Source organism: Hyperolius riggenbachi, chromosome 7 (assembly GCF_040937935.1).
Source record: "Hyperolius riggenbachi isolate aHypRig1 chromosome 7, aHypRig1.pri, whole genome shotgun sequence".
Classification (NCBI taxonomy): domain Eukaryota; kingdom Metazoa; phylum Chordata; class Amphibia; order Anura; family Hyperoliidae; genus Hyperolius; species Hyperolius riggenbachi.
This window is the reverse complement of record NC_090652.1, coordinates 36641770-36657917: the sequence shown is the minus strand read 5'-3', so window position 1 is coordinate 36657917 and position 16148 is coordinate 36641770. Positions and strand designations below refer to the sequence as shown.

Here is a 16148-nt window from a genome sequence, read left to right as displayed (position 1 = left end):
CTCCGCCCCAGTCTCAAGTCTTTTGCAGTCTCCAAGAGGTTTTCTTCCAAGTTTGCCCTGTATTTGGCTCCATCCATCTTCCCATCAACTCTGACCAGCTTCCCTGTCCCTGCTGAAGAGACGCACCCCCAGAGTTCAATTTTGGTCTCATCTGACCAGAGCACCTTCTTCCACATGGTTGCTGTGTCCCCCACATGGCTCGTGGCAAACTGCAAACGGGACTTCGTATGCATTCTGTTAACAATGCCTTTCTTCTTGCCACTCTTCCATAAAGGCCAACTTTGTACAGTGCATGACTAATAGTTGTCCTATGGACAGATTCCCCTACCTGAGGTGTAGATCTCTGCAGCTCGTCCAGAGTCACCATGGGCCTCTTGACTGCATTTCTGATCAGCGCTCTCCTTGTTCGGCCTGTGAGTTTAGGTGGATGGTCTTGTCTTGGTAGGTTTACAGTTGTGCCATACTCCCATTTCTGAATGATCGCTTGAACAGTGCTCCGTGGGATGTTCAAGGCTTTGGAAATCTTTTTGTAGCTTAAGCCTGCTTTAAATTTCTCAATAACTTGATCCCTGACCTGTCTTGGACCTGTCTTGTGTGTTCTTTGGACTTCACGGTGTTGTTGCTCCCAATATTCTCTTAGACAACCTCTGAGGCCCTCACAGAGCAGCTGTATTTGTACTAACATTAGATTACACACAGGTGCACTCTATTTAGTCATTAGCACTCATCAGGCAATGTCTATAGGCAACTGACTGCACTCCGATCAAAGGGGGGCCGAATAATTATGAACACACCACTTTGCAGTTATTTATTTGTAAAAAATGTTTGGAATCCTGTATGATTTTCGTTCCACTTCTCATGTGTACACCACTTTGTGTTGGTCTTTCATGTGGAATTCCAATAAAATTGATTCATGTTTGTGGCAGTAATATGACAAAATGTGGAAAACTTCAAGGGGCCGAATACTTTTGAACCCACTGTAAGTAATGTAAATGGTAGACGACGCGTTTCACGGGTCCTAGCCCGCTTCCTCAGGTCAATACAAGCCAGCACACAGTTGTCTAAGCCAGCACCTATTCAGTAGGAGACCTTAGGCAAGTCTCCCTAACACTGCTACTGCCTATAGAGCGCGTCCTAGTGGCTTTGAGTCCGCCAGGAGAAAAGCACGATATAAGTGTTCTGTGTTTGTTTGTTTGTTTACAAGTGCCTGTAGAACTTTTGGTCATGAATGCGAGTGCTTAAAAATACAGTTACAGGTAGAACGTGTAGGAGGGTTGCCAAATCTTCGAGGAAGGGAGGGACAAAGGATGACAGATGTAAGAGCTTGAGATTGAAAATCTCTCACTGCTCCTCCTGCTCCTCCTTCCCCCAAATCATCTGGGGAATTATTCTCACGTATTTCATTCTTGATGTTAGGTCTCCTCTCTTTTTTTTAATTTTTTTTTAGGTTTATTCTCAACGATTGGAGTGCCACATGAATCACCATCCTCTACAGCTGCCAGAACCCGTGGGGGATTTTTGATTCCCCGGAAACCTGTTCCTGATGGAGGTACTTTGGTGGCTGTTATGCTGTATGTGATAAAAAAAAAACCTGGCTATGCCTATTGTTTATCCTTTAAAGTGAACCTAAACTGAGGATATGGGGTTTTCCTATTAAAATAATACCGGTTACCTGACTTTCCTGCTGAGCCTGTGTCTCTAATACATTTAGCCACAGCCCCTCAACAAGTATGCAGATGAGGACTCTGATTGAAGTCAGACTGGATTAGCTGCAAGCCTGTTTCAGGTGTGAGCTTCAGATACTACTGCAGCAAATTGGTCAGCAGGAGAGTCAGGCAACTGGTATTGTTTAAAAGAAAACTTCCATATCCCTATGTTTAGGTTCTCTTTAAAAAGGGGAATAAGGACCCTTTCTTTAACTGGAATTTCTCCTGGCTTGTAATAGCTATAGAAGCTGCCAAGTTCCCCCCCCCCCCCCCACCCCTTCTAAGCTTTATTTACAGAAGTCACAGATGCTATAGTTACACATTCCCTCTAAATAAGCCCTTTGAAGAAATTGACCTAATTACCCACCCCCTCTGTTGATGAAAAGGTATTGTTTACTTCTTGCTGATGAGTACAATAAAACAATTAGCTGCCTGAAATTTTTGCGGGCGGCCTGGACCGCAGGCCTGCTGAAATAGGCTAATAAAATTTAAAGGGATACTGTAGGGGGGTCAGGGAAAAATGAGTTGAACCTTTAAGTGCTCAAAAAAGACCGTTAGAAGCCCCGGGTAAGTTCAACTCATTTTCCCCCGACCCCCCCTACAGTATCCCTTTAAGTGCTCAAATTCAAGAAACAAGTTTCATTAACCACCTTAGGGGTATGGACGAGCTCAGATCGTCCATTACCGCCAGAGGGTGACGCTCAGGCCCTGCTGGGCCGATTTTAATGAAATAAAAAGCAGCACAAACAGTTCCGGCCAGCGCTAAGGGCTGGATCGGAGGCGGCTGACGTCAGGACGTCAGCTGACGTCCATGACGTCACTCCGCTCGTCGCTATGGCGACGAGGTAAGCGAAACAAGGAAGGCCGCTCATTGCGGCCTTCCTTGTTAATTTTGACCGCCGGAGGCGATCAGAATTACGGATCGGGAGCGCCCTCTAGTGGGCTTTCATGCAGCCAACTTTCATTTGGCTGCATGGAATAGTTTTGTTTTTTTAATTTAAAAAAAACCCTCCCGCAGCCGCCCTGGCGATCTTAATAGAACGCCAGGGTGGTTAAGTTGTGGTTTTTTTTTTTTTTATGAATTTTGCAGTCTTCTCATTTTTTATTTATTTTTGTTATAAACAGAAGATTTTATTTAGCAGGAACCAGCTTCGCCAGAATCTCTTCTAATTTCTTATTTGTAATAACCGATTTGCCGCATAATGTGTCTTCATTTGGTACATCATACCCTCAGAACAGACGTTAAAACGTTCCTCCCAAATTGCTTTAACCCATTCCAGACAGCTGTAGTTTAAATCTACACCCTGTTTGTGGACGCTCATTCCTGCCAGGGCGTAGATTTCAACTTCTGCATTAATTGCGCTCCTGCCTTTTAAGTTGTTTGTGCCTATATTATGACACTGCAGCCTGCTCGCTCTGCTGTCCTGCTTATAAATTTGTCTTTCAGATACAGAGTCCGGTGACCTGCTTACAAATTTGTCTTTCAGATACAGAGTCCGGTGACCAAGACAATCTTGCTGCCCAGGCACCGGAGAAACCAGAGACAGGTAGGACAACCCAATCACAAGGGGGTGCAAAGCCCAGTACAAATTTTAGCCGACCATAAAGAAAGTTTTGTCTGACACTCTGCTGGCAGGCAGGCTGGGCTCAGTGAAGTCATGTATTGTCCTATGGGTAGGAAAGTGGGAGGAGATGGAGGCTTCATACAGCATTCATGGATAAAGCGACTTGCTAGAAAACTTCACTACGTCCGATTGGTTGTTGGGATTTTTGGCAGGCATGGAAATCGAGGGGGCCTTTTCAGACATTAGACTGATGGCCAAATGAGAGCAGTCATTTGTGCCAACTAAGGTTTGTGTTTATGCCTATTTAAAGGAGACCTCTATTTATCACAATGTGATGTCTGGTTCTGAGTCTGAAGCTTGCGTTGCTTACGGCCTTCTGGGTGCCATAAGATAGACCAAAACATAATGCCTGAGAGGTATTCTATTGAATTGAGGCCAGGTGAGCATTGGGGACCAGTCAATGCTCTCATTGCCTTCACCCTCAATTGTCTTACACCCAAGTGTACCAGTGTAGGATCTGAAAATGTGTCCAATGCCTAATGGCACTCAAAGTGCCCTTGTCTAGAGACTGTAGAGGTCTTTGTGTCCTTCCATGGACTTGCTGCCCAGGCCATCACTGACCCACCACCAAACCAATCATGATAAACAATGTTACAGGCAGCCTAACAAGGATAATGGCTTCTCCATACTCTTCCAGGTCTGTCACATGTTCTCGGGGTGAATCTGCTCTCATCTGGGAAAAGCACAGGATGCTAGTGGTGGACCAGCCGATTTTGGTTTGCTCTGGCAAATGCCATTTTGAGCTCCATGGTACCAGGAGGGGAGCACAGGGCACACTAGAGGTGTCGGGCTCTCAGGCCACCCACATGAAGTCTGTTTATAATTGTTTTAAGAGTACCGAGGCGATATGTGACATGATTAGATAAACATATGTATGTACAGTGCAAAACATATGAACCTCTTCCCCTGCCCCCGGGACGAGTAACTACATCCCTGCAATTTCCCACTTTACCTCGCAGGGACGTAGCTACTACATCTCTTGCCACTGGACACTCCTGCTCGCTCCCCCATGTTCTACCGCGCTTGTTATCGCCACTGATCGTTAGATGAATCAATGGGAACGCAGTTCATTACCTCCCACACTATCCCATAATTGCCCCATTTAAAAAAAAAAATTTGTTTTAAAAGAAGATTAAAAAAAATTACATAAATAGTTACCTTAGGGACTGAACTTTTTAATATGTATGTCAAGAGGGTATATTACTGTTCATTTTGAAACTATGGGCTTGTAAATAGTGACTAACGCAAAACTGAAAAAATGCACCTCTATTTTCCCAAAAATATTGGTGACATACATTGTACTAGGGAAATGTTTTAAAGAGACTCTGTAACAAAAAAAAAGTTCCCCTGGGGGTATTCACCTCGGTAGGAGGAAGCCCCAGGGTCCCAATGAGGCTTCCCCCTCCGCTGTAGCTGCAGTCAATCCACCTCTGGCTCCCCCGAAGTCTCCTGCAATCCACGCTCAACAAGCCTGACAAGGCTTGCTATATTTACCTTCCCTGGCTCCAGCGGGGGCGCTGTTGCGGCTCTCAGCACTGAGATAGGCGAAAATAGCCAATTTCCGTCTGGTCCGCTCTACTACGCAGGCGCAGTACACTTGCGCCTGCGCAGTAGAGCAGGCCGACAGCGATCGGCTATTTCCGCCTATCTCCGTGCTAAGAGCCGATATTGCGCTGCAGCCAGGGAAGGTAAATATTTACATCCCCCGCTGTTTGGAGGGCCAGAGCGAGACTGACACGGGACACAGGAGGAAGGGGGAAGCTTCGATAGGATCCGGAGGCTTCCCCCTACCGAGGTGAGTACCCCCCAGGAGAACTTTTTTGTAACAGGTTTTCTTTAAACCTTGCAATAACCAGGACAAATGAGCAAATAAAATGTGTGGGTTTTAATTACGATAGCATGTATTATTTTAAAACTATAATGGCCGAAAACTGAGCAATAATGAATTTTTTCACTTTTTTTTTTTTATTTTCCTTTTAAAATGCAGTTAGAATAAAATAATTCTTAGCAAAAAGTACCCCCCAAAGAAAGCCTAGAAAAAACCCCAAGATATAGATTGTTTTGTGAAAAGTAGTAATACATTTACAGGCAAATGAATGGAAGGAGCGCTGACTGGTGAAAATTGCTCGTCCAGAAGTGGTTAAATATGGCTCTTATGGCACTGATGCAGGATTGTACCAGAACCTTACAAACGTGTGTGTACAGTTCTGATCCAGTTCTGTATAATGCCTGAAGAAGAAACTTAAAAAAAATCTGAAAAACGGCCCCTGGGAGGTACTTACCACAGGAGGGGGAAGCCTCCGAATCCCATCGAGGCTTCCCTCGTCCTGTGTCCCACAGGGGTCTCGCTGTACCCCTCTGAACGTCGGTGATGTAAATATAAATATTTACCTTCCCGGCTCCTGCACAGGCGCTGTGGCGGCTCTCGGCTCCGAAATAGGTGGAAATACCCGACCTCAGTCGGGTCTGCTCTACTGCGCAGGCGCAAGTCTCCGGCGCCTGCGCAGTAGAACGGACCCGGCTGTGATCGGGTATTTCTGTCTACTTCGAAAACCGAAATGGCGCCCCCGCTGGAGCCTGGAAAGGTAAATATTGTACAGGCCATCGGATCTGTCGCGCCGGCTTTGAAGGGCCACAGCGAGACCCCCGTGGGACAGAGGACGGGGAAGCCTCATTATGATCCCGAGGCTTCCCCCTCCCGAGGTGAGTAACCCCCAGGGGAAGTTTTCCTAGTTAGTGTCTCTTCAACGTTTTGAAAGCTTGCAATACACCATGTACAGTTAGTCGTAAAAGGTAACACCGGAATCTACGTTTGTTGGTTTGAGGTCTGCATTTCTGCTCCTCGACTAACACCGGACCACACTTCACTTTTTCCTCATTTGCTTGTTTTACTTCCTCATTGTACACCATCGATGATTAGAAGACCTTATTTGCAAAAATAGTAATACACCCTCATGGCATCCATATAAAAAAAAAACACGGTTCCTAAGGTAACAATATGTTTTTTCCTTTTTATATTCTGTCACTTTTTCATTTTACAAGTTTTTTAGTTTTAGAGTTAGCAGTGTTCTCCCCAGAAATTTTTTTCAGCCGGGTGGCATGAAAAAGTAGCCGGGTGGGGTAAAATGGGCGTGGCCATGACGTGTGCTGGAAAATGGGTGGAACCATTACATGGGCGTAGCCAACTGTAATGTAACGGTGTCGTGGGTAAGTAGGTCAAGCTGTGGCTAGTGAGGTGGGTGGGTAAGTAGGTCAGGCTAGTGGGGTGTAGGTCAGGCTGGTGGCTAGTGGGGTGGGAGGGTTATTAGGTCAGGCTGGAGGCTAGTGGGGTGGGTGGGTAGGTAGGTCAGGCTAGTAGTGGGGTGGGTGGGTGGGTAAGCAGGTCAGGCTAGTGGCTAGTGGGGTAAGTGGGTGGGTAAGTAGTTCAGGCTAGTGGGGTGAGTGGGTGGGTAAGTAGTTCAGGCTGGTGGCTAGTGGGGTGGGTGGGTAAGTAGTTCAGGCTGGTGGCTAGTGGGTGGGTAAGTAGTTCAGGCTGGTGGCTAGTGAGGTGGGTGGGTAAGTAGTTCAGGCTGGTGGCTAGTGGGTGGGTAAGTAGTTCAGGCTGGTGGCTAGTGGGGTGGGTAGGTAGGTCAGACTAGTGGGGTGGGTAGGTAGGTCAGACTAGTGGGGTGGGTAGGTAGGTCAGACTAGTGGGGTGGGTAGTTAGGTCAGACTAGTGGCTAGTGGGGTGGGTAGGTAGGTCAGACTAGTGGCTAGTGGGGTGGGTAGGTAGGTCAGACTAGTGGCTAGTGGGGTGGGTAGGTAGGTCAGACTAGTGGGGTGGGTAGGTAGGCCCCCCCTCTTAGATACCATGGCAGCAGATCACTCCTCACATTCATCCTCGGCTGTTCCCCAAAGGTCTCCCCGAGCTTCAGTACCTGCTCCGTGCTGCGAGACAGGGCACAGCCCTGCTGATCACCCGGAGCACACCATCCACCTCTGCCAGCCAGCGCCGCGCTGCCAACCACTGCGGGCCGGGTATATATATATAATCTCATAGCCTGCATATGGAGCAAGATGGATATTCATCTGTCAGTGAGCTGCGCACATGCCTCTCTCTCCACAAACGTCCCTGCACAGCTCACAGACATGCACGGATTGCACGCGGCACACGGCTCTGCAGAAGGCGGCTAGCTCTAACGTCATGCCGGTTTGCTACGCCTATCAAAGCACGAGCTCGCCGGGAAGCGCGAGATCTCGAGTGTAGAGGGGAAGCAGCGCATCTCCGCATCTCTGACAGCCGGACACTTGCGACTCGCGATGACAGGGACGCGCAGATTTATCAGCCGGGCAGTAACTTATTTTACTTGGGCTCAGAGACAACGGGACATGCAGTCTCATCAGCCGGGCGGTAATGAAACTTACCCGGGCGCTCCGCCCGGCTGATTGATCCTGGGGAGAACACTGAGTTAGGGCAATTTTGGGGAGTTGGAGTCGGAGGATTTTTGTACAAAATCCACAGCCCTGTTAAGTATTAGAGTGAGGAGTTGGAGCCATTTTAGGTACCCGGAGTCTGAGTTGGAGTCGTGGTTTCATAAACTGAGGAGTCGGAAGATTTTTGTACCGACTCCACAGCCCTGAATGTAATTGCTTTTGATTCAGTTTGTGACTAAAAAGACTGCACAAGACATGGGCCTCAACCCTAAAACTCTCTAAACTCTTGCACAGGATAGAAGGAAAACATAGAGAAATGTACCTGTGTGTATTGAGGGTCCATTCACATTTAAAAAAGCAAAACCTTGCTTGGGTGATTTTTACGATCCGCACTTTAAGCACTGTAAAATGCTGCAGGCGACGGATTTTAGCGATTGCCGCTAATCGCGAATCACCCGCAATCGGAGGCAACTGCGGCAGAGGTTTAACATTGTGCTTTAAGAAAACTCTAATCACCCTAGTATGAATGGGCGTTTAGAGAGTTAAGCCTGTTTAATTCCCCCTCATTTGTGTCTAATCACAAGCTGTAATTTGATCTCTCCCCTGTGTCACATGACTGCCACGGCGGATAAGCCAGATAAGATCACTTGAAAGCACATTATGTTAACAATATGTCTTCTTCAATGAATCTGGATGTAGAAACACTGCAGATTTATTTTAGGAGTAGTATCAGCTGAGCCCTTTCCTTGCTCATCATAAATTGATGAATTAAACTGTTGCCATTTTGTGTTTTAGGAGCACAGGCTAACCAACAGACCAAACCTGTTACCCCCGGCACAGCTCCAAAAACAGGTGAGAAACAATTATGTGGTTTAATGGCAAAATATTACTGTGTGATCTCCTATTAATTTGACGCAAATGGTGCTGGCCGTTTTCTGTATATCTATAAATTGGGGTCTATGATAACCCCTCCCCTCCACTTAGGGGCTCTCAAAACCTAAGGTCAGCTCTCAAAAAAGGAAGCAACTGACCTAGCGGAATGTTATCTCGCCCTCTATGGGTGATTGTCCTGCTCATCCCGGGGTCCTCTGCCAGAGATGTAGGAGCTGGAGGGGTTCTGTACAGTAACTTAGCTTCTCCCAGCGCTTTAACCTTCTGGAAAGATTTCTCTGATGATGTTCCTGGGATGTTTTGGGGCCAATCCTCTAACTTAGGCTTCTGCCACCCTTTGTTCCAACCACTGCTGGAGCCACTTTGGCCTTCATGTCCCACCTCCTCACTAACTCCTCATTCTTGTTCTGGTGCTACTAAGTTAAAGGTCCTGTAATTTAGGCATCCGCCCCCTGTGCTCCGACCACTGCTGGAGCCACTTTGGCCCTCATGTCCCACCTCCTCGCTAACTCCTCCTTCAGGTCCTGGTGCTCCTCCTGCTTCTCATACTCCTCCTTCCTGATGTTGGCCATCACTTGTTACTTCTACATCTATCATCTCCACTAGCACCTAGTCTTTGTCTACTGCCATCATTTCCAGTCAGCTGGCCAATGCCTGTCTCTGGAATACTTAGAATGATCAGGTCCACAATGAAATACTGCAGGCAATGATGCATAGTGTGGGTCTAGTTAGTTATTTATATAAAGACCTCTCCATCAGCGACACTGAATATTCACTGTTAATTTACTATGCGTTTCGTGAACAAGGCTCACTTTTTCAGGAGTCCAGTCCTGCCGGTGGACTGGACATGTATATGGCCATGCTCCGCTATATGGCCGGTGCATGGCCATATACATTTTAAATGGCCATGCTCTGGTTTAACTTTAAAGTAATACTGCTTTAAAGTTAAAAGGGAGCATGGCCATATAAAATGTATGATGAAAGTCTCTCCAGATGAGAAAACTTGGAGCCCACCTCCACATCCAGGAGGGAAAAAAAATCCAAAGTTTTGTACTATGTGGGCAAATTCATACACTTTGGCAAGTGCATATATGAGAAAGTACCCTGAACCATTTCTAGGGCAATTTGAAAGGACATGAGGGGTGAATGAGCTGCTGCCTTCCTGCTGAATATTACTTTGTATTTACAGTATATAGCGCTGACACAGTCCCACAGTGCTTTGTCCAGCTATTATCACTGATCGCCCCTCAGCAGTGATGATGATCTGATGAGCCTTAAGGCCGCTTCATACGCACGGCTTTTCTGTACTAAACATTTGACACTGTCTTGGCAGCTCCTCATCGTATTTTGAGCACCTATGGGCACTGCTGTGGAGTTGGAGTCGAGGAATTTGAGCAATTTTTGGATACCTTTCAGCTCCTGTATAAAATGGGTCAACCAACTATAGAGAATATTTAACTCCGTGGAGCGTCAGTTCTCCTCAGATTGGTCAAATGAGTTCTTAAAGGGGCACTACAGCGAAAAACTGTAAAATTTAAAATATGTGCAAACATATACAAATAAGAAGTACATTTCTTCCAGAGTAAAATGAGCCATAAATTACTTTTCTCCTACGTTGTTGTCACTTACAGTAGGTAGTAGAAATCTGACAGAAGCGACAGGTTTTGGACTAGCCCATCTCTTCATAGGGAATTCTCAGCAAGGCTTTTATTCTTTATAAAGATATTCCCTAAAAAGGATTTAAACCATGATGCTGGCCAGCTTCCCTGCTCACTACACAGGTTTTTGGCAGTTGGACAGAGCAACTGCCATTCACTAAGTGCTATTGAAAACAAATATATCCCTGAGAATCCCCTATAGATAGACTAGTCCAAAACCTGTCGCTTCTGTCAGATTTCTACTACCTACTGTAAGTGACAGCAACATAGGAGAAAAGTAATTTATGGCTCATTTTACTCTGGAAAAAATGTACTTCTTATTTGTATATGTTTGCACATATTTTAAATTTTACAGTTTTTCGCTGTAGTGCCCCTTCAAAGGGAAACCAAGCTGAGAGTGATATGGAGGCTGCCATATTTATTACCTTTGAAACAATACCAGTTACCTGGATCTCCTTAATACTAAAGATTAAATCTATTTTATATACCTGTTGGAGTCGGTGGCTTCATAAACTGAGGAGTCTGAGTTGGATGATTTTTGTACCCACTCCATAGCCATGCCAGGGCTGTGGAGTAGCAGTCGAGGAGTCGGGAGCAATTTTTTGTACCTGGAGTTGGCTTCATAAAGTGAGGAGTCTTGAGTCGGATAATTTTTTTACCGACTCCACAGCCCTGCCTAGGGGGATACAAAACTGCAAACACAGCAGATGATAGGAGCTCCATGCATAATCTACGAAAATGTAATTGACCGCAGCGTGTGTGTAATCAACGGCGAACTAATTTAGATGAACGCTCCCATTCATCTCAATATAGGATGGGGGGGATCCCGGCAGTAAACGAAGTTCATGGATGCCAGCCACCATCCATCTGAACTGACCCTAACAGAGTCTAAAGACCTTTTTTTTTTTTTTTTTGTGTGTGCAGGGAAGCCATGTAACTTACCAGTATGTTTTGTAGATTGGGGAGGGAACCAGAGTTTCCAGAGGAAACCCACACAAACTCAGGCAGAACATCCAATCTCCTCCTTGCCTGGCTTTTTCAATACACGAGCAGCTTCCTGCCACTGTACATGCTTAGACCGTACTTGTACAGTATGGTGGCGCCTGCACACAGATGGGAGCCTGGCCACAAACAGGAAGAGGGTCCCGGGCAGGAGCAGTGGGGTCCAGGATAATCTGGGGAGCCCCTGGAGCATATGGGGGCTTCCACTACTTAAAGTGACTCAGAGCTGAAATAAATAGCTTTATACATACCTGGGGCTTCCCTCAGCCTCATCCGCTCAGATCGCTCCCACGCCGCCGTCCTCCACCTTCCTGCAGCTTTGGTCCCGGGTTCCGTCACTTCCGTCAGTCGGAGCCAGTCTGACATAAGAGTAGTGCGCTGTTTGCAAATCTCACCAGCAGCTGCTGGAGAGATACATAGAGGGCGCACTTCTTCTGTGTAGACTGGCCCCGACTGGCTGAAGTGACGGGACCCGGTTCCCGAAGCTGCAGACAGCGGAGGACGGCGGCGTGGGAGCGATCTGAGCGGATGAGGCTGAGGGAAGCCCCAGGTATGTATAGAACGTTTTATTTATTTCTACTCTGGTACCCTTTAAGTATCTGTTTTTTTACTTCAAGCGGATCTGAGATAAAAAAAAAAACTAACTGTAACAAGTAACTTGTCTATATATCTTATCTAAAGTTTAGTTTACACAGCAAATCTAGCTGCAAACCGCTTCAATAGAATATGATTATTTCTACCTGTGATACAATGACAGCAGCCATGTTGTTTGTAAACATTACACACAAGCAAAGCTGATAGCATCTCCGGCTCTCTGTCTGTGACAAATTCACTCTGCTCTCCTCTTCCCTCCTCCCTCCTGTTTCTGAAATCTCTGGCTAGTAACCTCCTCCTCTTTCTCCTGCCCAGACTGAACTCCCACAAGCCCATGCTACAGTGCCAAGGCTCTTTGAAAAAGCTGTGGGCGAGGCTTGTTAAGTTTATAGAGAATTAGAGTATTAAAACAAAAAAAGTATTTGGCTTGAGGAATGCCCTATAAACTATAGGAAAGGAACACAATTATGCAATGAGTAAAAGTTCATCTCGGATCCACTTTCATTTATGTCACATGCTTTCTTTAATTGTCTTTGTAGGAGTGTTCATTTACTGATGAGCGCTGTTTTTATTAATGTGAATGATTTCAGCTATGTTTCTTACACTCATCCGTTTGTCCTTTTTGCATGACTCCCCTAATCCTTTCCATGTTTTCTTCAGTTGCTGGTGCACTTGGACGTCCTGCGAATTCAACACCCTCCACATCTTATCAACTATCACAGAAAGGTTGGTGTCACTTGGAAGCCTCATTCGTTTTTTTTCTCCATAAACTTCTTTTCTGAAAGCGTAGCTAAACAGCCTAGGCTAAGCATCACTGAAAAACAAAAAAAATCCTGTAAAAAAAATACTTTTCTTTCACTCATGGTTAGTGGTTGGCCGAAGCTATTTATAGATGAACTTTTTCTCTATGGAGTGTTGTGTAGAGAATTCTGAGGAAAACCTATAATTTGTAATAAAACCAGCAAACAATCGCCGGCATTACTCAGTGGTGGAGATCAGCTTCTTAGGCCGTTTATGGGCCCTGCTGTTTGTCCGTCGACAGTTTTATCGTTCGAGTTGACTTTCTCAGGCAATAGCCCCACTACAGGTGTCCACTGATGTCGTTGAAGAAAGTCATCAATCCACAGAGTAGAACTATTTCTGGTGACTTAAAGGGGAACTGAAGAGAGAGGTATATGGAGACTGTCATGTTTATTTCCTTTTAATCAATACCAGTTGCCTGGCAGCCCTGCTGGTCTATTTCTCTGCAGTAGTATCTGAATAAAACCAGAAACAAGCATGCAGCTAGTCTTGTCAGATCTGACTTTAAAGTCTGAAACACCTGATCTGCTGCATGCTTGTTCAGGGGCTATGGCTAATAGTATTAGAGGCAGAGGATCAGAAGGTTGAATATCAGAGGCAAAAGCTGTAATTCATTGTGTATAGGATTTAGCTCTATTGGGACAAATCATTTGCAAAGGGGTGTCTGCTTCAATGCACAGCCAGTGGTGTTTTTTTGCATATCAGACATAGTATTTTTCCCTGAAAGCAAAAAAAGTATGAAATGCTGTTGTCATTGACAATAAATGTTTAAAGGAGTCATCAAGCAATCTCACAAATTAAAAACACGCATACCTGCATGTAACTAAACTTTTTTGTGGCCGGATCGCGCCCTCCATTCCCCGTACAAATGTAGCAGTTTCCTTCGGTAAGCCCCGGTCGGGGACGGGCTCCCCAGCGACCCGGAACTACTGTGGGAATGCAGGCGCAATATGCTGCTGGACGCTGGCACATTGACTTGTAAAGCGTGCAGCCGTACGTTCCCTTACGGCTGCGCACGCGCACTGGAACTGCTGGAGGAGGGTTTGAGCTTGCTACGTCACTCACAAGCCAAACCCTCCGCTTCTGCCACTGCCCGTCAGGCCCACCCACTCCTCCCAGCCCACTCCTCCTCCCAGCCCACTCCGACAGCCGCCGCCTTGCCTCTATGTGCGCTCCCTGCACAGACCATCCGTGCATGAGAGGCACAGGCAAGCGGAGGCTGGCTGAGAGTTTTGTCCGGAGCAAATTTTATTCTCTATTTTATATTAAGTATAATTTTCTGCCAAATATCAGCCAGCCTCCGCTTGCCTGCGCCTCTCATGCACGAATGGTCTGTGCAGGGAGCGTGCATACAGGCAAGGCGGCAGCTGTCGGAGTGGGCTGGGAGGCGTGAGCGGGCCTGACGGGCGGTGGCAGCAGCGGAGGGTTTGGCTTGCGAGTGACGAAGACAAGCTCAAACCCTCCTCCTGCGCTCTACTACGCGTGCGCAGCCGTACCGAACTGTACGGCTGCACGCAATTCAAAGCAACTTCCCCCTGCGTTCCAAGGACAGGAGCACATAAGTTTAACAATAATCTTCACAATATACTTCCGGGGCACGAAATACAAACAGCCCGAATTGCGGAGCCGGTGAAGCCCGGAGGGGGGAAAAAAAAAACATGCGACCCATTAGAGATTGACCTACTGAACAGCGGCAGGTAGGCCATTTGTATTGTACACAATTTGCCTGATAACTCCTTTAAAACAAGTTACATTTCCTCTGCTCTCTGCAGACAGCTCAGAAACACAGGCAGCTTCTGCGAGCTCTCTCACATACAGAGTTACACACAGATAACCAGAGCTGCGGAGTCGGTACAAAAATCTTCCGACTCCAACTCCTCAGTTTATGAAACTCCGACTCAGGGTACCCAAAATGGCTCCGACTCTCCGACTCCTTAGTCTAATACTTAACAGGGCTGTGGATTTTGTACAAAAAGCATCCGACTCCAACTCCTCAGTTTATGAAATCAACGACTCCGACTCCGGGTGCCCAAAATTACCCCAACTCTGACTCCTCGACTCCGACTCCACAGCCCTGGAGATAACAGTGAGGGAAATCCCCCTCCCCTCATAGTTCGCTGTCACAAAATGAGCAGACTGCTGTCAGTTCAGAGTGAAAATAATTTGTTACAGTAAACGAGAGATAAGCAAATGAAATGTATACATCCATTATTTACCAGCACTTCAGGAACTCTCTCAAACTCCAGTTAAAAAAAACGTTAATCGATAGTGTCCCTTTAAGGTGGCCATACATCAGGAGACTTGGCGGGCCAATCTACCATCTAATTTGATTATTATAATCTGAATCGAATGAAAATCAGTGCCGACAAGAGCATGCTCGATCGACTATGCAACCAATTCCGGGCAGAAATTGGTTGCAATAATCGGTTGGACATGCCGCAAGATGTAGAGTCGACTTACTCAATCAGGTGCGCAGTGGTAACGGCGAGTGGTATCTGGACGAGCAACCAACGAGACCAAACCCTCAACGCTGTCTCCCCTAATTAATATTACTAGGCATTAAGCCCGCCTGTTTAAAACTGGCGCTAGGGCTCAACTGCAATCCCTCTCACCACCACCTTGCCCGGCATACAAGCCGTGCGCGTACGGCTGCTCTCCCCCTGCACCGGTCGTCCTGCTCTCCAACGTCCGCCCGCGTGCCACACATGCGCAGTAATGCAAACGCACGGACACAGGGATGGGTGAGGGCGCAGGGACACAGGGCTTTTATTATAGAGCATACATGTCATCTCCGGCCCGCGGGCCAAATCTGGCCCTCAGAGCCATTAAATTTGGCCCCCAAGTGGTTTCCCCACTTTGCATTATGTTTGGCCCAGTGACGTTATACTGTAGGTGAAGCCCTAGAAGTCCAGAGAAGCCATGTTGGGGAGGTAGGGGAAAAGCACTAACACTAGGAAACTGTATAGGGGAGGGTGGGGGCCACTAGACACCAGGGAACTAAATAGGGGAGGGTGGGGGCCACTAGACACCAGGGAACTGTATAGTGGAGGGAGGAGGACCACTAGACACCGAGGACCTGTATAGGGGTTGGAGAGGAGCCACTAGACACCAGGGAACTTTATAACGGAGGAAGAGTGGCCAGTAGACATTGAGGTTGGCCTGTGACTAGGTCCCAGTGTTCAATCTCGGCCCACTTTGTATTTGATTTTGACACCCCGGTTATAGAGGATTATTTTTTAACTATACTGCGCCAGCATATTCCATAGCGCTTTACAAATAAAGCGTTTACAAAGCAACCGTTACAAAGAGTCTCAAGCAGCACAAGTATTGCAACAAAAACAGTAAACATTAGGAGGATGGCCCTGCCTTTGTGAGTTTACAATCTGAAGGGATTAATGTGTAATGTGGTGCCTGGTGCACTTTACATTACCTGTGCATGTCTGCCGCTTATCCTCCGC

The 16148-nt window shown here is 46.7% G+C and overlaps 1 protein-coding gene across 7 annotated transcripts in view; it reads left to right on the top strand.

Annotated features, from left to right (window-relative positions):
- Positions 1 to 16148, top strand: part of LOC137524253 (nuclear factor 7, brain-like) — a 157831-nt gene that overhangs the window by 30500 nt on the left and 111183 nt on the right. For all 7 annotated transcript variants that reach the window (XM_068243901.1, XM_068243904.1, XM_068243902.1 and 4 more), the window contains exons 10-13: positions 1448 to 1549; positions 3194 to 3253; positions 8540 to 8596; positions 12550 to 12615. In XM_068243901.1, coding sequence (XP_068100002.1) covers positions 1448 to 1549; positions 3194 to 3253; positions 8540 to 8596; positions 12550 to 12615 — 285 coding nt within the window. The remainder of the gene's footprint in view (positions 1 to 1447; positions 1550 to 3193; positions 3254 to 8539; positions 8597 to 12549; positions 12616 to 16148) is intronic.